The 27,806-nt window shown below is 36.5% G+C and overlaps 1 protein-coding gene across 1 annotated transcript in view; it reads left to right on the top strand.

Moving 5' to 3' along the window:
* Positions 1–20,093, top strand: part of LOC133541207 (monocyte to macrophage differentiation factor 2-like) — a 39,837-nt gene extending 19,744 nt beyond the window's left edge. The window contains exons 4-7 of the mRNA XM_061884423.1: positions 3,036–3,110; positions 10,724–10,825; positions 10,897–10,966; positions 19,169–20,093. Of these exons, the coding sequence (XP_061740407.1) occupies positions 3,036–3,110; positions 10,724–10,825; positions 10,897–10,966; positions 19,169–19,372 (451 nt within the window). The 3' untranslated portion in view covers positions 19,373–20,093. The remainder of the gene's footprint in view (positions 1–3,035; positions 3,111–10,723; positions 10,826–10,896; positions 10,967–19,168) is intronic.
* The last annotated feature ends 7,713 nt before the right edge of the window (positions 20,094–27,806 follow it).

The following is a 27,806-nucleotide window of genomic DNA, read 5'->3' on the forward strand; positions in this document are numbered from 1 at the left end:
TATAGCCCCAAATCACAAATGTCTCAAAGGACTGCACAAATCATTACGACTACAACATCCTCGGAAGAACCCACAAAAGGGCAAGGAAAACTCACACCCAGTGGGACGCCAGTGACAATGCTGACTATGAGAAACCTTGGAGAGGACCTCAGATGTGGGCAACCCCCCCTCTCTAGGGGACCGAAAGCAATGGATGTCGAGCGGGTCTAACATGATACTGTGAAAGTTCAATCCATAGTGGCTCCAACACAGCCGCGAGAGTTCAGTTCAAAGCGGATCCAAGACAGCAGCGAGAGTCCCGTCCACAGGAAACCATCCCAAGCGGAGGCGGATCAGCAGCGTAGAGATGTCCCCAACCGATACAGGCGAGCGGTCCATCCTGGATCCCGACGAGCGGTCCATCCTGGGTCTCGACTCTGGACAGCCAGTACTTCATCCATGGTCATCGGACCAGACCCCCTCCACAAGGGAGGGGGGGGCATAGGAGAAAGAAAAGAAGCGGCAGATCAACTGGTCTAAAAAGGAGGTCTATTTAAAGGCTAGAGGATACAGATGAGTTTTAAGGTGAGACTTAAATGCTTCTACTGAAAGTCACTATTATTATAAGAAAGGTGAATACTTTGGGAACAACAGCAAGTCAGCCACCGAGTGGTAGGCCACGTAAAATGACAGAGAGGGGTCGGCGGATGCTGAAGCGCATAGTGTCAGGTTCAAACACTGAGGACATCTATTAAACAAGACAAGAAGCAAGGAATTAAACAGAGACAGAATTAAATGTGGCTCAATTGAGGAGAGCGCGTACACCTGTACCCGTGTACGGTGTTCCAACACGCTCTGACGAAAGATTGTACTCTATTATTTGGACTTTCAGAATCAGAATCCGAAGAGTTTTTATTGCCATTGTTTGAGAACGGGTTCACAAACTAGGAATTTTTCTTGGTGCAATCGTGCAACATAGAAGACATATAAGACAGAATAGGTAATAAGATGAGCTGTAAGTGAGCTATCAGATCTTGTTCTTGTTCTTGTGTCTGAATGGGGGGGTGGGTGGGGGACTATTCAGGTGGCGGGAGTTGTGGGTCTGGATGGACCGTAGTCTCCTGCCTGAGGGGACAAGGGAGAATAGTTTGTGTCCAGGTTGAGAAGAGTCAGCTGTGATCCGACCCACACGCCTCCTGGTCCTGGAAGAGAACAGGTACCATGCGCTGCAGTCGATGCTTATCCTGGACTGTGGCGCCGGGCAACCACATGGTGATGGAGGAGGTGAGGATGGACTCGATGATGGCTGAATAAAACTGAACCAGCATCTTGGTCGGCACCTTAAGTTTCCTCAGCTTTCGGAGGAAGTACAACCTCTGCTGGGCCTTCTTGATGAGGGAGCTGATGGTCGGCTCCCACTTGAGGTCTTGGGTGATGGTGGTGCCCAAGAAACAGAGGGAGTCCACAATGGAGACGGGGGTGGGAGAGTCAATCAGGGTAAGGGGGGGATGGTGGGGCTGTGACTTTCTTGACTTTCCCTGATTACCTGGCAACAGCTGTTTGTAAGGAACGGGGGTCGTAAACAGCCGTCGCCTTTGATTAAAACAGTTCAAAGAAAAGGTCGTAAAACAGTTCGAAGTAACGGTGCCTGGAGGGGAGTCTGGTCCTGCTTCCTCTCTGCTTTGTAGTTCTCGGGTCAAGACACAATCTTTCTGTGGGTTACAATACATCAATGAAACAGAACACCTTCATGTTGCTCCCCATCCTACACAGTGGAGTTTTACAAGTCGTCTTGGTAGGATCAAAGACAACTCGACGGGAACTAATGGAAACACAAAGTTTTGTGATAACATAGACACAATTATTCGGACACATAGTGCAAAGACTTTCTGCACAGTCAGTTGCTACAGAGCTCCAAACTTGACGTGACTTTCCAATTAGCCTGCGTACAGTACGCAGAGAGCTTCATGGAATGGGTTTCCATGGCCGAGCTGCTGTGTCTAAGCCGTACATCACCAAGTCCAGTGGTGTAAACTAGAGTCTCTGGACTGATGAATCACGCTTTTCCATCTGGCAATCTGATGGACCAATCTGGGTTTGGAGGTTGCCAGGAGAACGCCAAATTTCGCACTGCATTGTGCCGAGTGTGAAATTTGGTGGAGGAGGAATTATGGTGTGGGGTTGTTTATTCAGGAGTTGGGCTTGGCCCCTTAGTTCAAGTGAAAGGAACTTTGAATGCTCCAAGATACCAAAACAGTTTGGACAATTCCATGGGACGGCACTTCAAGTTCACATGTGAGTAAAGGCAGGCAACCAAATACTTTTGGCACGATTTGTATGTCCAACATTAATAACATATACAAACTATGCAAATACAAAAAAGGTAAGCTATTAGTTATTTTGTTGATTTTTTGTTGCTAATTGTTTTTCAATCTTCATTATTTACTGCAAGTTATTACAGTACGTCTCTATGTACATATTTATTTTATTTTGTTTCAATTTCTCGCACACACTTGTTATTTCATATGTTTGGCCAGAGGGGGGAGCACTTCAATTTCTTACTCACACTTGTTATTTCATATGTTGGCCAGGGGGGGGCACTTCAATTTCTTACACACACTTGTTATTTCATATGTTGACCAGAGGGGGGGGGGGAGCACTTTTGAAACCGACAAAGTCAATTTGAAATATCTATCTGTGTTGGCCCTGCGATAAGGTGGCGACTTGTCCAGGGTGTACCCTGCCTTCCGCCCGATTGTAGCTGAGATAGGCGCCGGCGCCCCCCGCCACCCCAAAAGGGAATAAGCGGTAGAAATGGATGGATGGATGGAAATATCCCTCCTTTTTGGGACCACCCTCATTTCACCACCAGGGGGTGCAATTGAGACGTTCCTTAATCAGATGCGATGCTTTTCAGTATTGGTAACATTATTTATGTCCTAACTTGTTCACATAAGGCAGGTAATTTTCCTCGTTGAGGTCTCAAGAAGGGTAGAAATACAAAAACACACACTTTGTTGCGTAATAAAATCAACATTCATGTGTTTGCCAAACAGCGGTGTGGAGCATTGTTTCCACATGTGCGACAGGATGGTGATCTACTTCTTCATCGCCGCCTCCTACGCTCCTTGGTGAGTTCACGATGCACGTCTATAAACGCCGTAATAGTCATCACCGCCTTCCTTTACAGCTAAAGTCCTCGCTCAGTTGTTTGTGTTTCATTTGTGTTTCACACTTATAATTAGGGTCCAATATCGTTGGTGTGATATCAGCAACAACAACAACAACAACAAAAAAACAGGTATCGGGTGATATCGGTTTGCATGTCAAATCTCTGATCCAATAAATTAAAGTAAAAACACATGAAGACGAGGAAAATAACACAAAAGACATCAAATCCCACTTCAGCGGTGCCGTTTCTACATACAGCTACAAAGTAAAACCCGGCGAAAACCCCCAAAATTAATAATTAAAATTACATATTGCACACATTAACACCCGTACTGTATACCTAGCCTCTGCAGTGGTTATTAATTTTTTTAATGTTGTTTCTTTCTTTTTGTTTATTGCCATAAAATATAAATTTTTCTTCCCTTATTTTTTTTTTTTTAAATCGGATATTTTGTAATAATTTGCCTGTGTTATGTATCCTAATGTGGTTACCAACACATTGGAAACCATAATGTTTATTATTAGTAGTATTGTTGCATGTATTATCAATTAAACTGCATGGTTTATTAAATTACTTGACCCTCCAAAACAACAACAAAAATCAAATAAATGGAATAATTATGATGATAATAAATATAAACCTTTTTTTTTTAACATAAAATATGTATTTTACTCTTTTATTTAAAAGAATAAATAACTAATATATATATATATATATATATATATATATATATAATATTGTATAATATTTGGCCTGTATTGTGTAGCCTTATATATTAACCCAAATATTTTGTAATATTTTTTAATAATTTGCCTGTGTTATGTATCCTAATGTGGTCACCAACACATTGGAAACCACAATGTTTATTATTAGTTCTATTGTTGTATGTATTATCAAATAAACTGCATGGTTTATTAAATTACTTGACCTCCAAAACAACAACAAAAGTCAAATAAATGGAATAATTATGATGATAATAAATACAAACCTTTTTTTTTTTTACATGAAATATGTATTTTACTCTATTATTTAAAAAAATAAATAACTAAAAATATATATATATAATATTTTATAATATTTGGCCTGTATTGTGTAGCCTTATATATTAACCCAAATATTTTGTAATATTTTTTAATAATTTGCCTGTGTTATGTATCCTAATGTGGTCACCAACACATTGGAAACCACAATGTTTATTATTAGTTCTATTGTTTTATGTATTATCAAATAAACTGCATGGTTTATTAAATTACTTGACCCTCCAAAACAACAACAAAAATCAAATAAATGGAATAATTATGATGATAATAAACATAAACCTTTTTTTTTTTTTACATAAAATATGTATTTTGCTCTTTTATTTAAAAAATAAATAACTAAAAAAATATATATTTATAATATTTTATAATATTTGGCCTGTATTGTGTAGCCTTATATATTAACCCAAATATTTTGTAATAGTTTTTAATAATTTGATGTGTTATGTATCCTAATGTGGTCACCAACACATTGGAAACCATAATGTTTATTATTAGTAGTATTGTTGCATGTATTAAATTACTTGACCTCCAAAACAACAACAAAAATCAAATAAATGGAAAAATTATGATGATAATAACTATAAACTTTTTTTATTAATTGACATAAAATATATATTTTATTTTTTTATTTCTAAAAAAGATATATATATAATATTTTATAACATTTGGCCTGTATTGTGCAGCCTTATATATTAACCCAAATATTGGGGAAAAAATATTTAATACTATTATTATTGGGTTTATTAGATTGTTGCCTCAAAACATGTGTAAGTAAAATATAATTAAATTATTGAGACTTGTGTTTTCCTTTCTTTATCAAAAATGAAACAATAGGATATTTTTGATTTGCAATAACTAATATTTTGCCTGTGTTATGTAACCTAACGTAGTCACTAAAATATAACAACGGTAATTGTTATTATAAGGTTTATTATTCAATAAACTGGTTCATAAATCAATGCCTCAATTACTTATATATTAAATTTTAATACACACCGTGTATGAAATTTATTTAAGAAAAAAACTGTTATTTATTAAGCAATTGTCGCTTTAAAAGAAAATATAATATCTGTAAGAATAAATGATGATAATTTAAAAAATGTGATACTTATCATTGTTATTTATAAATGTTGGTTTATATCAAATCCATGGACTACATATGATAAACAGACCCAATTAGTTTCTGTTTATTGCTACAAAATATGTATTTATTTATTTATTTTTAAACAATTTAATACTTTATAATATTTGCCCTTTATTATGAATATGTTAAGCCAAATATTGGAAGCAAAATGTTTAATATTATTGAGTTTATTAGATTATCGCCTAAATAAAATATAATAGATATAATTTAAAAAAAATCGATTTTTTTTTCTTCTTTCTTTTTGGCATGTATTTTACTTCCTTTATTTAAAAAAAAAAAAAACTATAAAATATTTCATTTTCAACAACTTAAATTTTGCCTGTATTACGTACCTTAATGTAGTCACCAAAATATTAGAGACAACTGCCATTAAAATTATTATAAGGTTTATTTTTCATATTCAAAACTTATATGTCAAATACAAAATGTATAAAATTAAATTTAAAAAAACAAATCCTAAGCAATTATTGCCTCGAAAGAGAACATAAAAGCAGTTAGAACAATAATGGAAAAGTGTTAAACAAATGATAATAATTAGAAAATATATATTTGAATATAATACATACTGTTGGAGCCTATCTATATTTAATTATTATTTTTTGGGACAATGGCAAATCAAATAATACTAACGATGATGTTGATTAATTATTGAATGTTTTATTTACCTCTAAATAAGTCTTATTTTGATTAAACTCAAGTCAACTTCGGAGAATGTTTCTTCTTTTGAATCTAGAAATGTGTCCGCGAGTGCTTATTAAGAATTTAGTAAAACATAGACCTCCTCCTCAGGACTACTCTGCTATCTTTATTTAAATTTTTTCGAACTTTTTTTTAACAAAAGAGTAGTAACACATACATCCGGGGTGTCCAAACTTTTTCCACTGAGGGCCGCAGACTGAAAAATCAACGCAAACGGGCCATTTTTATATATTTTTTTTATTTCAAAAACCAATACAATATATGTGTAAAAATATACATTTAGGCCTCCACTCAGGCTTGGTCCCAGGGACCAAAAAAATATTTAAAATGTGTCATTATTTTGTATTATTGTTATTTAGGGTTTAAATCTCTAGATCAACATTAGCTCTATATGTCAATGTAACGTTTTTAAAGATTTAAGTTGTATGCCCTTTTTGTCAAAGAAAACCCTGTTTTGTTATGGAAAAAAAACACAAAATATGCCAAAGTTTCCCCCAATAAAATTTTAAAGTGGAATATTTGGAATTAGGCCCTGCGATGAGGTGGCGACTTGTCCAGGGTGTAGCCCGCCTTCCGCCCGATTGCAGCTGAGATAGGCGCCAGCGCCCCCCGCGACCCCGAAAGGGAATACGCGGTAGGAAATGGATGGATGGATGGATATTTGGAATTATGGAATAATTGGAGCCTTAAAAACGTCAACACATAACAACATTGATTTCAATGTATTTTTTTTTTTTTTTAGCAATGACACACACACAAAAAAAATCACACTAAAATTATTGAGGATCCAAAAGAGTCCTACTCATTAAAAATTAAAAACTTATTTTTTTCACTGTTTATTTTAAAAACAATCATCTTGAGATCAACTTCAGATCCATCCGTCAATTATAACTTTTATTGTTGTTTATGTTTTTTGTTTGTTCTTATTAGGCCCTTCTTTAGAAGAAAAAACATTTTTGTGTTTTATATGGCAAACACAAAATAGGCAACATTTTCCCCCAAAAATATCTTAAAGTGAAATATTTTATGTGACATTGATTTTGATAAATTTTTTTTTTTTTTTTTTTTTTTAAGAAAATAGCCTGCATGGCAGCTTTGTGTTATTAGAGTAAACATTGCAACATTTTCTTGTCACATTTCACTTGTTTGCTCTTTTATTTTATTTTATTATTATTATTTTTTTAATCGTATTTTTATAATGTGCTTAGGGCTGTTAAAAAATGATCCCCGGGCTGCACTTTGGACACCCCTGGCATTCACCTTTTCAGTGTCTCTGCTTGTTTGAAAAAAAACAAAAAAAAACATTTAGCTACACCGTTTTTAGGGTTTCAAAGCGTAGTAAAAAAAAAAGTACTGTCTTATAGTCCTGAATTTACGGTAATAACAGTAAGTATGATCAATCGATTTTGTAACCTTTTTGAAACTAAGAGCTACTAATTGGGTACTGATTAATGCAAAGGGCTACCAGTTTGATACACACTTACATAAATTACCAGAAATAGCCAATCTGCTCAATTTACCTTTAATAAATAAATCTATATATATATAAAAAAAATGGTATTTCTGTCCGTCATTCCGTCGTACATTTTTTTTCCATTTACGGGAGGTTTTTTGTAGAGAATAAATGATGAAAAAAACACTTAATTGGACGGTTTAAAAGAGGAGAAAACAGGAAAAAAAATGAAAATAAAATTTTGAAACATAGTTTATCTTCAATTTCGACTCTTTAAAATTCAAAATTCAACCGAAAAAAATGAATAGAAAAACTAGCTAATTCAAATCTTTTTGAAAAAATTCAAAAAAGAATTTATGGAACATCATTAGTAATTTTTCCTGATTTAGTTCAATTTTAGAATGTTGATGACATGTTTTAAATAGGTTCAAATCCAATCTGCACTTTGTTAGAATATGTAACAAATTGGACCAAGCTATATTTCTAACAAAAGAAATTCAAAAGACTTTGAAATAAGATTTAAATTTGATTCTACAGATTTTCTAGATTTGCCAGAATATATATTTTTTTTATTTTAATCGTAAAAAGTTTGAAGAAATATTTCACAAATATTTTTCGTCGAAAAAACAGAAGCTAAAATGAAGAATTAAATTAAAATGTATTTATTATTCTTTACAATAATAAAAAAAAAAAACTTGAACATTGATTTAAATTGTCAGGAAAGAAGAGGAAGGAATTTAAAAGGTAAAAAGATATATGTGTTTAAAAATCCTAAAATCATTTTTAAGGTTGTATTTTTTTGTCTAAAATTCTCTTTCGGAAACTTATAAGAAGCAAAGTAAAGAAATAAATGAATTTATTGAAACAAGTGAAGACCAAGTCTTTAAAATATTTTCTTGGATTTTAAAATTCTATTTGAGTTTTGTCTCTCTTAGAAGTAAAAATGTCGAGCAAAGCGACACCAGCTTGCTTGTAAATAAATAAAATTTAAAAAAATAGAGGCAGCTCACTGGTAAGTGCTGCTATTTGAGCTATTTTTTAGAACAGGCCAGCGGGCGACTCATCTGGTCCTTACGGGCTACCTGGTGGTTGGTGACCCCTGTTGTAAAGGCTCTGTCACGCCAAATTTCTTCCCCCCTACAAAATCCTCCCCCCCCCCCATTTACTTCCGGGGTCAAAAAAAATTTAAAAAAAATTTAAAAAACAATTTACAAACACAAGTAATGGGATGACATAAGAGGAAACGTGACCCCGGAAGTAAATGCGTCATCCCATAGCTTGTGTTGGTAAATTTAAAAAAAAAATTTTTTTATACTATAGCGTTAACAAAACGTCTGTATTTTTATAATATAGCGTTATTATTTTTATAATATAGCGTCAACAAAACGTCTGTATTAATCATGACTCCGGAAGTAAATGGGGGGAAGGTGTTGTCACGCCAAATTTCTTCCCCTCAACAAAAACCTTCCCCCCCATCTACTTCCGGGGTCATAATTAATACAGACGCTTTATTAACGCTATATTAAAAAATATAATACAGACGTTTTGTTAACGCTATATTATAAAAAATAAAAAATAAAATAAAAAAAAATATTTACAAACACAAGCTATGGGATGACGCATTTACTTCCAGGGTTACGTTTCCTCACGTTTCCTCTTAAGTCATCCCATAGCTCAGGGGTAGGGAACCTATGGCTCTAGAGCCAGATGTGGCTCTTTTGATGACTGCATCTGGCTCTCGGATAAATCTGAGCTGACATTGCTTAACAGGATAAGTAATGAATAATTCCACTTGTAATCACAGTGTTGAAAATAAGGTTCAAAATATAAAACATTCTCACGCATTTTTAATCCATCCATCCGTTTTCTACCGCACCTGTTCAAGAAGTTGCGTTAATGGTAAGAAGTTGTTTATTTATTATTGGTTAGTGTGGGGGTTCTTCAGACCCCCAAGCACCGACATGAGAGCCTGTTTCAGGGTTACAATATTGTTTTATTTTTCAATTAGTCTCTCAGTTGCTTTCCAGCAATTGTATGTCCAGCCCCAACCCAGTCTCTCCTCCTGGCTGCTGCTTATAACAGAGCGACAGGTAATTAGATAACAAGGCCCAGGTACGCACCTGTCGCTGCAGGCCCGCAGGCCACGCCGCCTCCACAGTGAGATTCAGAATAACAATATTATTACAAAGAATAAGAGACCTATTATACTCTGGAAATGTTGGTCTTACTTAAAAATGCAAGTGGTTAGTTGTGTTCAGTGTTAAAAAAAATATTATATGGCTCTTATGGAAATATATTTTAAAATATTTCGCTTTTTGGCTCTCTCAGCCAAAAAGGTTCCCGACCCCTGCTATAGCTTGTTTTTGTATATTGTGTTTTAAATTTAAAATTTATTTTTTTTTATAATATAACATTAACAAAACGTCTGTATTTTTATTAATATAACGTTATATTTTTTATAATGTAGTGTTAACAAAACATCTGTATTAATCATGAACCCGGAAGTAAATGGGGGGGAGGTGTTTTTTAATTCCAAATTTCTTCCCCTCAACAAAAACCTTCCCCCCCATTTACTTCCGGGGTCACAATTAATACAGATGTTTTATTAACGCTTTATTATAAAAATATAACACTATTTTATAAAAATACAGACGTTTTGTTAACGCTATATTATAAAAAATAAAAAATAAAATAAAATAAAACTATTAAGCTATGGGATGACGCATTTATTTCCGGGGTTACGTTTCCTCTTAAGTCATCCCATAGCTTGTGTTTGTATATTGTTTTTTACATTTTTTTTTTAATTTATAATACAACGTTAACAAAATGTCTGTATTTTTATAATACAACGTTATATTTTTATAATATAGCGTAAAAAAACAAAACGTCTGTATTAATCATGACCCCGAAAGTAAATGGGGGGGAAGGTTTTTGTAGGAGGAAGAAATTTGGCGTGACACCTCCAATAGCGGCAACGTAACGGAAGTGACAGTTACACCAGGACACACCTAATTGCAATCGTCGTGATTGGTTGGTCTGTACCTTATTAGAATCGCCGTGATTGGTCTGTACCTTATTAGAATCGCCGTGATTGGTCTGTACCTTATTAGAATCGCCGTGATTGGTCTGTACCTTATTAGAATCGCCGTGATTGGTTCCGCACCATGTTCGGCCAGCCCAGATGCATTGTGGGATTGCGTCTCGCTAAAACTTGCTTTGTCATTCAATGCCGCCAGGCTCAACCTCCGAGAACTGGGCCCCTGGGCGAGTCACATGCGCTGGCTGGTGTGGGTCATGGCGCTGTCCGGGACCGCCTACGTCTTCTTCTTCCACGAGAGGTACGTGGGTGACAAAGTACTAACCCACCGCGTGGACTTTATGGTGACCATCTCCGCCCGGCTTCCTCCAGGTACAAACTCATGGAGCTCATCTGCTACACGGTGATGGGCGTCTTTCCCGCCTTGGTCATCCTCTCCATGGTGAGTGTCTTTTGTGTATTGAGGGGGGACAACCAGCAGAGGGCGCCATTGATCCAGAGATGGCGTTCATGGTTTTTAAAGGCCTACTGAAATGAGATTTTCTTACTTAAACGTGGATAGCAGGTCCATTCTATGTGTCATACTTGATCATTTTGCGATATTGCCATATTCTTGCTGAAAGAGAACATCGACGATAAAGTTCGCAACTTTTGGTCGCTAATAAAAAAGCCTTGCCTGTACCGGAAGTAGCAGACGATGTGCGCGTGACGTCACGGGTTGTAGGGCTCCTCACATCCTCACATTGTTTACAATGATGGCCACCTGCAGCGAGAGCGATTCGGACTGAGAAAGCAACGATTTCCCCATTAATTTGAGCGAGGATGAAAGATTCGTGGATGAGGAAAGTGAGAGTGAAGGACTAGAAAAAGAAAAAAAAAAGGCGAGGGCAGTGGGAGCGAGTCAGATATTAGTCACATTTACTAGGATAATTCTGGAAAATCCCTTATCTGCTTATTGTGTTACTAGTAAAGATGCGCGGATAGGCAATTATATCATCCGCAACCGCATCACTAAAGTCGTCAACCACCCGCCATTCACCCGAACCAAAATTTTATCAAAACCGCAACCACCCGCCCATTGTTATTTATCAGGGGTTCGCAACCTTAGACACTCGCAAGCTATTTAACCTGTTTCACAGAGTAAAGAAGACAATGGGGACCGCGACCATTCTCACGAAAATATACTGGTGCTAATCCAGATAACAAAAGGCGTGCTATGAAATAATTGCCTCAGACGCCTTTTACAACATGTACTAGCTGCTTGCCAGACCAGCAACATGATGTATGTAGCTTCCGCTGATACACGTACAAGATTGAAAGGCATACTGGGTGACACAGAGTACACTGATGGTTACCCAGAATCCTTTGCAATCATGACTCTTTCCTGACTAGATTTTACATCCCCGTGCTCCCAACCCCGCCCACCTTACCAACGCACGGGGGTGGGGGGCGTTTGGTGCTAGCGGGGTGTATAATATAGTCAGGACTAGTCATGGATACAAAGGATTCTGGGTATTTGTCGTGTTGCGTTTATGTTGTGTTACTGTGAGGATGTTCTCCCGAAATGTGTTTGTCGTTCTTGTTTGGTGTAGCTTCACAGTGTGGCGCATATTAGTAAGAGTGTTAAAGTTGTTTATATCACAACCATCAGTGTACTCTGTGTCACCCAGTCTGCCTTGCAAGTCGTGTACGAGTATCTGCGGAAGCCACGTACAACATGTTGCTGGACTGGCAGGTAGTTTGTACATGTTGTAGAAAGAGTCAAAGGCAATGACTTCATAGCACGCCCTTATTCTTGATAATTGGGTGACCACCAGTAGATATTCGCGGGAATGTTTGTGGCTCCTATTGTCTTCATTACTATGTGATACGGGTCAAAAAAGGTTCTTTGACTGGTAAAGGTCGCCGATCCCTGAACTATGTATATTATTTATTTCCGAATGGTTCAACCGCCACCCGCCCGGATATATTTAAAATCTATTTTTTCGTCATGTCACCCGCTCGACCCACGGTTTATCCACGGACTCAGCGGATGAGACCGCAAACAGCGCATCTGTAGTTACTAGTGTTTTAGTGGCCACACCCCTCCTGATAGTCGGAGGGGTGTGGTGACCGCCGGTGCCTCCGTGGAAACCCACGTTTCTCGACGAGGCAAGGCAGCTTGGATGAGATATTTTTTTTTTGCCCTCCTCCACGGTGTAAGCATACAACGATCGGGGGCGGCCGTTGGGAGGAGGCAAGAGTGTCCGCAGCTGCAGGAAGAACGACGCAAACTCTCCGCTCATGTCTACGGTAAGAGCCGACTTATTGCCACCATTTTCTCACCGAAACATGCCGGTTGACATGTGGTCAGGAACAAGGTTCGCTTGACCGCTCTGTTCCATAGTAAAGCTTCACCGTCAGCTTTCGGGAATGTAAACAAGGAAACACTGGCTGTTTGTGTTGCTAAAGGCAGCTGCAATACACCGCTTCCCACCTACGTCTTTCTTCTTTGTTGTCTCCATTATTAATTGAACAAATTGCAAAAGATTCAGCAACACAGATGTCCAGAATACTGTGTAATTACGCGATTAAAGCAGACGACTTACAGCAGGGATCGGTGCTGGAACAACATGTCCGCTACAATCCGTGACGTCACGCGCACGCGTCATCATACTGCGACCTTTTCAACAAGATACTTCGCGCAAAATTTAAAATTGCAATTTAGTAAACTAAAAAAGCCGTATTGGCATGTGTTGCAATGTTAATATTTCATCATTGATATATAAACTATCAGACTGCGTGGTCGGTAGTAGTGGGTTTCAGTAGGCCTTTAAGTTGGGGTCCACGTTAATCAATTCATGGTAGAACTGAAATCGTAGCCGCCAGCAAACAGGAGTATGATCATAATATAATTGCTTGTCAATGAAATTAATTACATTTAAAAATGTCATACTTGAATAACTTAAATTTGAAATAAATGATGAAGATACAAATTATAAAAGCCAACAGGGGTAAAAGTTATAAAGTATAATATAGTAAAAGTTACAAAGTATGAGACAATACTTTCTTAACAGTATAATTGTAACCAGGAATAAGTCTTCAAGTAAAAATATTCAAATACTAACATTATTGGGTAAGACAGAATTTGGTGTTATTTTGAATCCAGTGAAATAGATTGGTGGTAATAGCTCAGGGGTGTCCAAACTTTAACCGGCCAGGGCCGCATTCAGTACAATGGAAGGTTGCGGAGGCCATTTTTAATCACATTTTATTCGCTAAAGATGCTAAAAGCCAGCCAGTGTATGTTGATATAGAGTGGGGCAAAAAAGTATTTGGTCAGCCAGCGATTGTGCAAGTTCTCCCACTTAAAATGATGACAGAGGTCTGTAATTTTCATCATAGGTACACTTCAACTGTGAGAGACAGAATGTGAAAAAAAAATCCAGGAATTCAAATTGTAGGAATTTTAAAGAATTTATTTGTAAATTATGGTGGGAAATAAGTATTTGGTCAACCATTCAAAGCTCTCACTGATGGAAGGAGGTTTTGGCTCAAAATCTCACGATACATGGCCCCATTCATTCTTTCCTTAACACGGATCAATCGTCCTGTCCCCTTAGCAGAAAAACAGCCCCAAAGCATGATGTTTCCACCCCCTTGCTTCGCAGTAGGTATGGTGTTCTTGGGATGCAACTCAGTATTCTTCTTCCTCCAAACACGACGAGTTGAGTTTATACCAAAATGGATACATGGATGATACAGCAGAGGATTGGGAGAACGTCATGTGGTCAGATGAAACCAAAATAGAACTTTTTGGTATAAACTCAACTCGTCTTTTGATATTTTTCATTTTCAAACCATAACAAAATATATGGATTTTTTTATTTATTTATTTATTTTTTTTTAGCCCTTAGAGCTCCTGGGGAGCATAGAGGGTCTCAGTCACTAAAATGTTAAAAATAAGTCAAATTATTAGTATTTTTTATTTAATAATTACAGTAAATCTCTATATCAACTTGAGGTTGATATAAAGTGAAACAAATAAGGTTTTATGCCTTTCCTGTCAAAGACAACTTTGTTTTTTTTAAAACTGAAATATGCAGTATTTAGATAGCTAGATAGATAGTTCTTCATTGTTTCCTTCAGGAGAGTTCTTTTATTTAGCAATTAAAGCCCTCAAAGATCAATAATGCAGGACACCATTGATTTTAATTATTTAATATTTTTGAGTAATCACAGTGAAAAGTAAAATAAAATCCTATTAAATGTATTTCAGATCCAAAAGGTTCCCCACTCATATAGTGATACATTTTTATTATTTTTTTTTTTAAAACTTTTAACACTTAAATTTCAAGATCAACTTCCGATATATCTGTCGATTTTAAGTTTGAACTATTATTTTGTTTGTTTTATGCTCTTTTGTCAAAACTTTGATGTTTTTATATGGCAACGACACAACCTATGCAATATTTTTTCCACATAAAACATTTTAAAGTGATCATTTTTAAGTAATAATTCATTATAACATAGATTTTTTTTGGGGGGGGAAAAAAAAAAAAAAGACAAAAGAAACAAAAAAACTGCCTGCATGGCAGCTTTGTGTCAACATTGCCTCTTTTTCTCATTATATTTAATCTCATTCCACTTTTTTTAAACGTTTTTTTGAATTTTTGCAATACTTTCAATTTTGCAATTTTTGCAGAATGTGTGGGGGGCCGGTAAACGATTTGCTGCGGGCCACAAGTGGCCCCAGGGCCGCACTTTGGACACCCCTGTATTACTGTTAATCTCCCAAATATTACTCATATTGAGGACAATGTGAATAAAAGACCTTTAGCTCTGAGCACCGTGCTACTCTGTAAACGACCATATTTGGTCACTCAGGTAAGTGAAAATGGACGTAATAAAACCAATTGATTCCTTTCAGCCAATCAGTGAAAAAAGATTGTGACAATTATAAAGAATGGTAAAAGTGGGTTTGTTTACTAAGCACAAAAGTGATATTTTTAACATATGTGATAAAGTGTTATTCTTATTAACATTTTTATACACCGCTTTGTAGTGGCTATTAAACTTTTTTTGCACCAAAGAAAACACTTGGCTCTCCAAGTACCACCATAATGACCCGCATTGAATTGCAGTAGCGTAGTAGGGTTAAGTAGTCATTAATAACCAGGCAGAGGTTTTAGTTAACGAGCATATTTAATATTTTTGGCCACTGAAACATTACACACACTTTGAACAGTAACACTGTTCGAAGATAGAAGAAAAAAAAATAGAACACTGTACTTTAACATGGTGATTAGTTGGTGTACTACTAGATGGAGCCCACAGTTTGAGAATCACTGTAGTAGAGAAAAGTGCTGCATAAATGTGATGTATTTCTATAGAATCTATCCAAACATTTCAAAGAATGTTGTCAGGAAATATTTATAGTGATGAATAATCAAAATTATTTAAATAATGCTATTATAGTATTATCCATTAATACATAATACTAATGCACCATTATGTAATGTGAATATATCAGCAATATATTTATCATGGTGGTGTCCTGATAGAACTTGATAGAGAGTCCTGATGCAGTAAATTGAATGATGCGGACACGTTTGTTACTGTTTACTTTCTAACACGCTTCTGCCGACTTTGTATGTGTAAGTATAAATATGGGATACTTGTTTATATTGACAAATGTGCAGGTGTTCAATGAAGGAGATTTGTTACCTAAGTCTAGCTTGTTTGCTTAGCTGTTGTGTAGCTGCTAGCTCCTAGTAGCTTATATAGCCTAGCATGTTGACGTTTTGTAAATGACTATAACAGTAGACCAATATCTGATATCAATAACCAATTGAGAAACCACTAATGTTTATATAATAAATAATATATATATATATATATATATATATATATATATATATATATTGAAAATCTCGAGCTGACATTTTGCGTTTAATATACACATGGTTTCCTTAAAGCAGGGGTCACCAACACGGTGCCCGTAAGGACCAGATGAGTCGCCCGCTGGCCTGTTCTAAAAAATAGTTCAAATAGCAGCACTTACCAGTGAGCTGCCTCCATTTTTTAAATTGTATTTATTTACTAGCAAGCTGATCTCGCTTTGCTCGACATTTTTAATTCTAAGAGAGACAAAACTCAAATAGAATTGGAAAATCCAAGAAAATATTTTAAAGACTTGGTCTTCATTTGTTTAAATAAATTCATTTATTTTTTTACTTTGCTTCTTGTAACTTTCAGAAAGACAATTTTAGAGAAAAAATAAAACCTTAAAAATGATTTTAGGATTTTTAAACACATATACCTTTTTACCTTTTAATTTCCTTCCTCTTCTTTCCTGACAATTTAAATCAACGTTCAAGTATTTTTATTGTAAAGAATAATAATTACATTTTAATTTAATTCTTCATTTTAGCTTCTGTTTTTTCGACGAAGAATATTTGTAAAATATTTCTTCAAACTTATTATGATTAGAATCCCCAAAAATTATTCTGGCAAATCTAGAAAATCTGGAGAATCAAATTTAAATCTTATTTCAAAGTCTTTTGAATTTCTTTTAAAATTTTTGTTCTGGCAAATCTAGAAGAAATAATGATGTGTCTTTGTTAGAAATATAGCTTGGTCCAATTTGTTATATATTCTAACAGAGTGCAGATTGGATTTTAACCTATTTAAAACATGTCATCAAAATTCTAAACAATCTTAATCATGAAAAATTACTAATGATGTTCAATAAATTATTTTTTAATTTTTTCAAAACGATTCAAATTAGCTAATTTTTCTCTTCATATTTTTCGGTTGAATTTTGAATTTTAAAGAGTCGAAATTGAAGATAAACTATGTTTCACAATTGAATTTTCATTTTTTTCGTGTTTTCTCCTTTTTTAAACCGTTCAATTAAGTGTTTTTTCATCATTTATTCTGTACAAAAAATCTTCCGTAATAGGAAAAAAAATGTACGACGGAATGACAGACAGAAATACCCATTTTTTAAATGTATGTACTGTAGATTTATTTATTAAAGGTAAATTGAGCAAATTGGCTATTTCTGGCAGTTTATTTAAGTGTGTATCAAACTGGTAGCCCTTCGCATTAATCAGTACCCAAGAAGTAGTTCTTGGTTTCAAAAAGGTTGGTGACCCCTGCCTTAAAGTGTAAGCAAAAGTGCATGTATTTTACAATAATAAAAACAGAACCATATAATATTGAATATACCACTGTGGTACTAATGCAGCTGAGGCAGGCTCCAACACCCCCCGCGCCCCCGAACAGGACAAGGGGTAAAAAATGGATGGATGGTACTAATGGTACGTGGGCTTCTTCTAGTGCAGGGGTCGGGAACCTTTTTGGCCGAGAGAGCCATGAAAGCCAAATATTTCAAAATGTATTTCCGTAAGAGTCATATAATATTTTTCAACACTGAATACAACTAAATTCGTGCATTTTTAAGTATGACCAACATTTGTAGAGTATAATAAGTCTCTTATTCTTTTTAACAACATTGTTATTCCAAAAGTTAACCAATAATAAATATAATACTTCTTACCATTAACGCGACATCGTGAACAGGTGCGGTAGAAAACGGATGGTTGGATTGAAATGCATGAGAAGTTTTATGATTTGAACGTTATTTTTGAAACTGTGATTACCAGCGGAATTATTCATTACTTATCGTGTTAAGCAATGTCAGCTAAGATTTATCTGAGAGCCAGATGCAGTCTTCTGGCTCGAGAGCCATAGGTTCCCTACCCCTGGTTTAAGCATTAGACACCTTTTTACCTGCACTCTGCCTCCCGCTGTTTCCCACATCTACAAAGCAATTAGCTACCGACTGCCACCTACTGATATGGAAGAGTATTACACGGTTACTCGGCATAGCTCTGTTAGGAGAGTGGCCGTGCTAGCAACCTGAGGGTTCCAAGTTCGATTCCTGCTTCCGCCATTCTAGTCACTGCCGTTGTGTCCTTGGGCAAGACACTTTACACACCTTCCCCCAGTGCCACCCACACTGGTTTAAATGTAACTTAGATATTGGGTGTCACTTTGTAAAGCGCTTTGAGTCACTAGAGAAAAGAGCTATATAAATACAGTTATCTGAGGGCCATATGTAGTCATCAAAAGAGCCACATCTGGCTCTAGAGCCATAGGTTCCCTACCCCTGTTCTAGTGGAAGAAAGTATTTTATTTTCCTATATTAAAACAGTGTTACTGTTCAAACTGTGTAATGTTACAGTGGCCCAAAAAATGTAAAATAAAACAGTTTATATTTTTAATGAATACTTAGGCCTACTACGCTACTGTATTTTAATGTTTGTTATTGTGGTGGAAAGCCATTTGTTTTCTGAGGTGGTACTCTGAATATATACTTATATAACATAATATAAATAAATATATTTTGTATTTTAAAAACATACTTGCAATCAAAAAAATAATTACATTGTTATATAATCACTTAATGTATGTATTCATAAATTATTAATTTAGAAAATGTTTGTTTATTTATTGTAATTTTAGGGAGACCTTTTATATTTATTTATATATATTCCGATATATCTTCATCTTGGAATAACAATTGTTTTAAGAGAAAAAAAGACACAATTTATGATTTTTAATCCCTCACATTGCTGCACCATCTTCCTCCTGCCAGCCGGAGCAGGCGGGCTTGTGCGAGCTGCTGGTGGGCGGGGCCTTCTACTGCCTGGGCATGGTCTTCTTTAAGAGCGACGGCATCGTGCCCTTCGCCCACGCCATTTGGCACCTCTTCGTGGCCACGGGGGCGGCCGTGCACTACTACGCCATCTGGAAGTACCTCTACGCCCAGCCCGTCAGCCCGGTCCGGACCTCCAGATGACAGCGCCGCTGACCCCCCAGTGAGCGGTCAGCCCCGCCCCCTCTAACCCCTCCCCCCCTACTACAGGCCGCCACAGAACACACAGTTGCATTTCAACTGGCTGTAGTTTGCTTCCAGGGGAGGGCACGTCATTCAGTGTCTTTGTGTCAAGTGTTTACACTCGCTATGGTGACTTCACCGTGCTCACCTTCATTTCAGAGCGCTTGATGGTGTTTTTTACTGCTAACAACTTTCTTTGACGCTCATTTGCACATCAAGCATGACTGTTTAAAGCGGGGGTGTCCAAAGTAAGTCCTATATATTTTTTTTTTTATTTACTTTTGTCGCAGACAACACAAAACTACCATCATTCAGGTTGTTTTTGCCTCATTTCAGTGGGAACCCTGCATGTGACTGAAGCATTAAGGAGTGGGACTATCCAGAACTAGCTGCAGGGTGCTGGAACAACCACCAGGTAGTGGGGGTGTGAATCTTTGGGCACCTAACGATTTGATCCGATTCCTGGGGTGACTATTCGATTCAGAATCGATTCTCGAGTCAACTCTATTCTCGATACAAAACCGATCTTGCAGTGTTTCCTTTTTGTATAATAATTGAAACTTTAATGAAACAGATTGCAGGTTAGAATAAGCTTCCTCTGGTTGCATGAAGATGGCTGAAAAACGTCTTTAAAAAATACATTCTTTCTAATATATATCTCTCACACACACTAATACATATACATATACATATATATATATAGATATATAATATGTGTGTATATATATATGTATGTATATATATGTGTGTGTGTGTATATATATGTATATATGTGTGTGTGTGTATATACAGTATATATATATATATATATATATGTATATGTATGTATGTGTATATATATGTACATATACATATATATATATATGTGTATGTGTATATATACAGTATATATGTATGTGTATATATACAGTATATATATATATATATATATATATATATATATATATATGTATGTGTATATATACAGTATATATATGTATGTATGTATGTGTATGTATATATATATATATATATATATATGTATGTGTATATATATATGTGTGTATGTATGTATATATGTATGTTTGTGTACATATATATACAGTATATATATGTATGTATGTATGTATTTGTGTATATATACAGTATATATGCATGTATGTATGTATGTATGTGTATATATATATATATGCATGTATATGTGTATATGTGTGTGTGTGTGTGTGTATATATATATATATATATATATACAGTACATATATGTATGTGTGTAATATATATATATTTATGTATGTATATATGAATGTGTATTAATATATATGTATGTATATGTGTATATATATGTATATGTATATATGTGTGTGTATATATGTATGTACATAAAAACATACACATTACAGACAAATTTATATGTATATAGTATGTGCACATATATATATGTATATGTATGTATGTTTTTATGCCTATACAGTATATAATTGTATGTTCATGCGTGTGAGAATATATATATATATATATATATATATGTGTGTATGTATGCACACACACGCACATAATCTATATGTATTTTTTTAATTGATTTTTGAAAATGATTAATCAATTAAGAATCGTGATTCGGATGTCCATCCATTTTTTGTGCACCCCCTACCAGGTAGCATCTGTAAGCAGATAATAATGTATTATCTCTTTTGAACTTAACAGGTCGTAAGTGCATTCTTCACCCACGCTTTAAGTGTGGGCTGAGGCAACAATTGACTTGAATTGTAGTTTTTCTGTATGTCCCACTCCTTAACGCTTCAGTCACACGCAGGATTCTCACAGGTATGAGGCAAACATAAAACCAAAACTACTTAGACATGAATTTTAAGTAGGCTCATAGCATGCAACTCAAGGTATTTGTAGCTTTCTTTTCATATAATTTTGATGATTATTGCTTACAGCTAACACAATCCCTGAATTTAAAATATAGAAGAATGTTGGGGTTTTCAAAAAACTGTGAAGCGTGATCATCAAAATGAATAAAGGCTCAACATACCCCACTTTGCATGTAATGAGTTCATATCAAGTATTAGCTTCACATTTGAAGTCGAATTGCCAGTATTCAAAATTTCTCACTATCACCGCTCACAGTATGAACACTTTGTAGGTATTCAACAAAAAAGACTGGCAAAGACTACTCCCCGACTACGAGCTGTCACACTGCTGCCACCAAACATCTTGAAATTGCAAATGCATGCAACGTTTACCCTATAATACTTGCAAATGAGACTCAGGGTTTGCATGTTCTCCCCGTGACTGCGTGGGTTCCCTCCGGGTACTCCGGCTTCCTCCCACCTACAGAGACATGCACCTGGGGATAGGCCCCTCCCACCTCCAGAGACATTCACCTGGGGATAGGCCCCTCCCACCTCCAGAGACATTCACCTGGGGATAGGTTGATTGGCAACACTAAATTGGCCCTAGTGTGTGGTGTGAATGTTTTCTGTCTATCTGTGTTGGCCCTGTGATGATATGCCGACTTGTCCAGGGTGTACCCCGCCTTCCGCCTGATTGTAGCTGAGATTGGCTCCAGCGACCCCGAAAGGGACAAGCGGTATAAAATGGATGGTTGGATGGATGGAGACCCGGGCGTTTAAGAAAACAAAAGATGATTGAATGTTAAATGAAAACTAATTCATATTAGATCAATAAAGAATTATTACTGCATAACCACACACAAAAGTACCGTTGAATAATGGTATTTTGTCCCAGGTGCTAAGAATTGGTGCCGTATCGGTTCAAACGTTGAATTTTTCGCGGACTTTTGGACACCCCTGTTTTATAGTGTTTTTTTGAGTGGTAAACACACTAATATATATTTCTATATCTACATTCTAAGCAGAGGGTATGTACAGATTCCTACAATATCTATTTATGCAGGACAGTAATTCCGACTTTGACGACTTTTTGGTTTATTTTTTTCCAGCGAGGGGGGGGGCAAGTCGACACTGCCAGAATATTTATTTTATTTCATTTTTACTGCCACAAGTGACAGCACAGTGCGACGTAAACACGATGGGACCAAAAGCTTTTAGAACACCTTTTTAACCGACAGGCGCCGTAAATAATGCAGCAAAGGCCACACATTAACGGCGTAAACAACCAAGGGCGACACCTTTGTCGTCATTGTTGTTTCTCTCCTTCGTTCCTCCCTCTCGGCGCTTTATATGCCCCCCGAGTAATTGCAGTGTTGTATAAAATTAACATACTTACCATGACAGTGTGATGCCCTCGCAATGTGACCAAATGTGTGTTTTTTTTTTTAATCGCTTCTATTTTAAGCACTTTTTCCTTTTTAAGGAACGGTTAGTTCGTATAAAGCATGGGTCACCAACACGGTGCCCGCGGGCACCAGGTCGCCCGTAAGGACCAGATGAGTCGCCCGCTGGCCTGTTCTCAAAATAGCTCAAATAGCAGCACTTACCAGTGAGCTGCCTCTATTTTTTTAATTTTATTTATTTACTAGCAAGCTGGTCTCGCTTTGCTTGACATTTTTAATTCTAAGAGAGACAAAACTCAAATAGAATGTGAAAATCCAAGAAAATATTTTAAAGACTTGGTCTTCACTTGTTTAAATAAATTCATTTATTTTTTTACTTTGCTAATTAGAACTTTCAGAAAGACAATTTTAGAGAAAAAATACAACCTTCAAAATGATTTTAGGATTTTTAAACACATATACCTTTTTACCTTTTCAATTCTTTCCTGACAATATAAATCAATGTCCAAGTATTTTTTTTTATTGTAAAGAATAATAAACACATTTTAATTTAATTCTTTATTTTAGTTTCTGATTTTTTTCGAAGAATATTTGTGAAATATTTCTTCAAACTCATGATTAAAATTCAAAAAAAATTATTCTGTCAAATCTAGAAAATCTGCAGAATCAAATTTAAATTTTATTTCAAAGTCTTTTGAATTTCTTTTAAAATTTTTGTTCTGGAAAATCTAGAAGAAATAATGATTTGTCTTGGTTAGAAATATAGCTTGGTCCAATTTGTTATATATTCTAACAAAGTGCAGATGGGATTTTAACCTATTTAAAACATGTCATCAAAATTCTAAAATGAATCTTAATCAGGAAAAATTACTAATTCTTTTTTTAATTTTTTCAAAAAGATTCGAATTAGCGAGTTTTTTTCTTCATTTTTTTCGGTTGAATTTTTAATTTTAAAGAGTCGAAATTGATGATAAACTGTTTCAAAATGTTATTTTCTTTTTTTTTCGTGTTTTCTCCTCTTTTAAACCGTTCAATTAAATGTTTTTTTCATCATTTATTCTCTCCAAAAAACCTTCCGTAATAGGAAAAAAAATGTACGACGGAATGACAGACAGAAATACCCTTTTTTTTTAAATATATATATTGATTTATTCATTAAAGGTAAATTGAGCAAATTGGCTATTTCTGGCAATTTATTGAAGTGTGTACCAAACTGGTAGCCCTTTGCATTAATCCGTACCCAAGAAGTAGCTCTTGGTTTCAAAAAGGTTGGTGACCCCTGTTTTAGCGGGTGACTTTTCAAATGATGCTACATTAGCAGTGCTGCTACTTTTTGTAGCAACGCTTTTGCCGCATAAATGTTGAACATATTCCCGCTTGAAGCCAAACCACCGCCAGACGATGGATCCCGTGCTGTTTTTCTTGGGAATTAATTATTCCTAATGTTACCAGATTCGTACCTTCTCCCTCTTGTATTACCACTTGTTTTAAGTGTCTGTGAGAAGGAAAGACAAGAAAGAGTGAGAAGAGCCTGCAGTGTAATGCCCGCAGCTAAAAGCAACTGCGTGAGGACGTATACTCGAATATCACCATGTAGTCATTTTCTATATCGCACAGAGACAAACCCGCGATATATCAATAAATCGCCCAACCCTATTTTGAATAGAGGAAAAACAACTTTTCACATTGTCATTATGACATTGACAAGCTTTATTTTGTCCATTCTTAACATGTACAAGACACATAAGAACTGAAATTACATTTTCGGCACAGTCCCGCTAAGAGCAGACATACGTTACAGGGGGGACAAGACGGGACCGCCCACGGATCAGCAACTTACGGCGCTCCTTAAAAAAGTGACGTTGGGAAAGGCGGAATAGTAAAAAAAAATATCAGTCTAAGGCTAGACCCTCAGGAGGGGTCCAGACTGAGTCCAAGGAAAAAAAACTCACATAGCATGGCACACATTAAACATGGTACATATAATCACACCAACTTGCAACAGGGGGGGGGGGGGGGGGGGGGGTGAATTGAGTTGAGGCCCTGGAGGCCGGCTGCCGCTATAGAGCGCTACTCAGCCATCCACAACCCCAGAGGAATTAAGCGGTGGTGAAGGCGTTGATTTGAGGAGAGGTGTGTGCGTGCATGTATGCCCAATTAACTTGGGTGAGATGTTGAAATGTTTTTGTGGACTGGGGCCGATCTCAAAGGTCGACACCAGGTGTTGGTAAAAAAAAAAAAAGGGAGGTCAAAAGCGTCCATTTTTGAGGAGTCCTCAGGGGGGTTCTTCAGAACAGCCTGTTCCTTTATTGCATCAAGGCCATTCGAGGGAGTCAAATCGTAAATTAAGAAGTTGTTTTTCTTCGAGAAGACTAAACAGTGACTTGTAGAAGCATTGTTGTGATGACGGCGGCGAGGCACAAATTGACGAGTCGGCAACATCGACGGCCGTTTTAAAGCGCGTGCAGAGTGTTTGAACGTCCTCAAAAGTCATGTTTATGTGCCACACTCCGTGAAAAAGTGAAGCTATACACGAGTATTGTTGTACAATCTGGCCCAATATGAAGCCATCTCAGGTGTGTGTGTGTGTGCGTGTGTGTGTGTGTTTCTACCCTTCTTGAGACATCAACAAGGAAAGGTACCTTCCATATGAGGACAAGTTATGACATAAATCGTGGTCCCAATATGGAAAGCCTGATAGTGAAGTGAATAATATTTATATAGCGCTTTTCTCAAGTGACTCAAAGCGCTTTACATTGTGAAACCCAATATCTTAAGTAATTTTTTATTTTTATTTTTTTTTTAAACCAGTGTGGGTGGCACTGGGAGCAGGTGGGTAAAGTGTCTTGCTCAAGGACACCACGGCAGTGACTAGGGTGGTAGAAGCGAGGTTCGAACCTACATCTCTGAAGATGCTGGCACAGGCCGCTCTACCAACCGAGCTATACCGCCCCAATAGAGAATGTCTCATTTGCACCCCTGGTGGTGAAATCTATCAAAATGAGGGTGGTCCCAAAAAGAAGGGATTTTTCAAATAGACTGTCTGTTTTAAAAGTGAAGTGAATTATATTTATATAGCGCTTTACATAGTGAAACCCAATATCTATGTTACATTTAAACCAGTGTGGGTGGCACTGGGAGTTAAAGTGTCTTGCCCATGGACACAACGGCAGTGACTAGAATGGTGGAAGCGGGGATCGAACCTGGAACCCTCAAGTTGCTGGCACGGCCACTCTACCAACCGAGCATTAATGAGCTTTTTAAAAGTGCTCCCCCTCTGGTCAACATATGAAATAACAAGTGTGTGTAAAAATTTGAAGTGCTCCTCCTCTGGCCAACATATGTACAAACCCTGTTTTCACATGAGTTGGGAAATTGTGTTAGATGTAAATATAAACGGAATACAATGATTTGCAAATTATTTTCAACCCATATTCAGTTGAATATGCTACAAAGACAACATATTTGATGTTCAAACTGATAAACTTTTTTTTTTTTGCAAATCATTAATTTTAGAATTTGACGCCGGCAACACGTGACAAAGAAGTTGGGAAAGGTGGCAATAAATACTGATAAAGTTGAGGAATGCTCATCAAACACTTATTTGGAACATCCCACAGGTGTGCAGGCTGATTGGGAACAGGTGGGTGCCATGATTGGGTATAAAAACAGCTTCCCCAAAAAATGCTCAGTCTTTCACAAGAAAGGATGGGGCGAGGTACACCCCTTTGTCCACAACTGCGTGAGCAAATAGTCAAACAGTTTTAAGAACAACGTTTTCTCAAAGTGCAATTGCAAGAAATGTAGGGATTTCAACATCTACGATCCATAATATCATCAGGAGGTTCAGAGAATCTGGAGAAATCACTCCACGTAAGCGTAATGGGCAGAAACCAACATTGAATGACCATGACCTTCGATCCCTCAGACGGCACTGTATCAAAAACCGACATCAACCTCTAAAGGATATCACCACATGGGCTCAGGAACCCTTCAGAAAACCACTGTCCCTAAATACAGTTCGTCGCTACATCTGTAAGTGGAAGTTAAAGCTCTACTATGCAAAGCGAAAGCCATTTATCAACAACATCCAGAAACGCCTCCGTCTTCTCTGGGCCCGAGCTCATCTAAGATGGACTGATGCAAAGTGGAAAAGTGTTCTGTGGTCTGACAAGTCCACATTTCAAATTGTTTTTGGAAATATTCGACATCGTGTCATCCGGACCAAAGGGGAAGCGAACCATCCAGACTGTTATCGACGCAAAGTTCAAAAGCCAGCATCTGTGATGGTATGGGGGTGCATTAGTGCCCAAGGCATGGGTAACTTACACATCTGTGAAGGCACCATTAATGCTGAAAGGCACATACAGGTTTTGGAACAACATATGCTGCTATCTAAGCGCTGTCTTTTTCATAGACGCCCCTGCTTATTTCAGCAAGACAATGCCAAGCCATGTGTTACAACAGCGTGGTTTCGTAAAAAAAAGAGTGCGGGTACTTTCCTGGCCCGCCTGCAGTCCAGACCTGTCTCCCGTCGTAAATGTGTGGTGCATTATGAAGCGTAAAATACGACAGTGGAGACCCCGGACTGTTGAACGACTGAAGCTCTACATAAAACAAGAATGGGAAAGAATTCCACTTTCAAAGCTTCAACAATTAGTTTCCTCAGTTCCCGAACATTTGTTGAGTGTTGTTAAAAGAAAAGGGGATGTAACAGTGGTGAACATGCCCTTTCCCAACTACTTTGGCACGTGTTGCAGCCATGAAATTATAGTTAATTATTATTTGAAAAAAAAAATAAAGTTTATGAGTTTGAACATCAAATATATTGTCTTTCTAGTGCATTCAATTGAATATAAGTTAAAAAGGATTTGCAAATAATTGTGTTCTGTTTATATTTACATCTAACACAATTTCCCAACTCATATGAAACAGGGTTTGTATATATTATCATTGTTATCATTGTTTTTTTTGTTTTGTTTTTTTTTAGAGGAGGAAGGGAAGGTGTACAGTAAGGTAAAAAAACAAGCCTCGACTGAGATATATTTAGCAACTTTTTATGTTTATTTTGTAAGAGTTTTTGACTTCTACCTCTTTAATATGCCTGGTTCTGTTGCCAGGTAGTACCTTTTTTCTTCCAAGTAATCAAAGTTGTGG

Source organism: Nerophis ophidion, linkage group LG01 (genome assembly GCF_033978795.1).
Source record: "Nerophis ophidion isolate RoL-2023_Sa linkage group LG01, RoL_Noph_v1.0, whole genome shotgun sequence".
Lineage (NCBI taxonomy): Eukaryota > Metazoa > Chordata > Actinopteri > Syngnathiformes > Syngnathidae > Nerophis > Nerophis ophidion.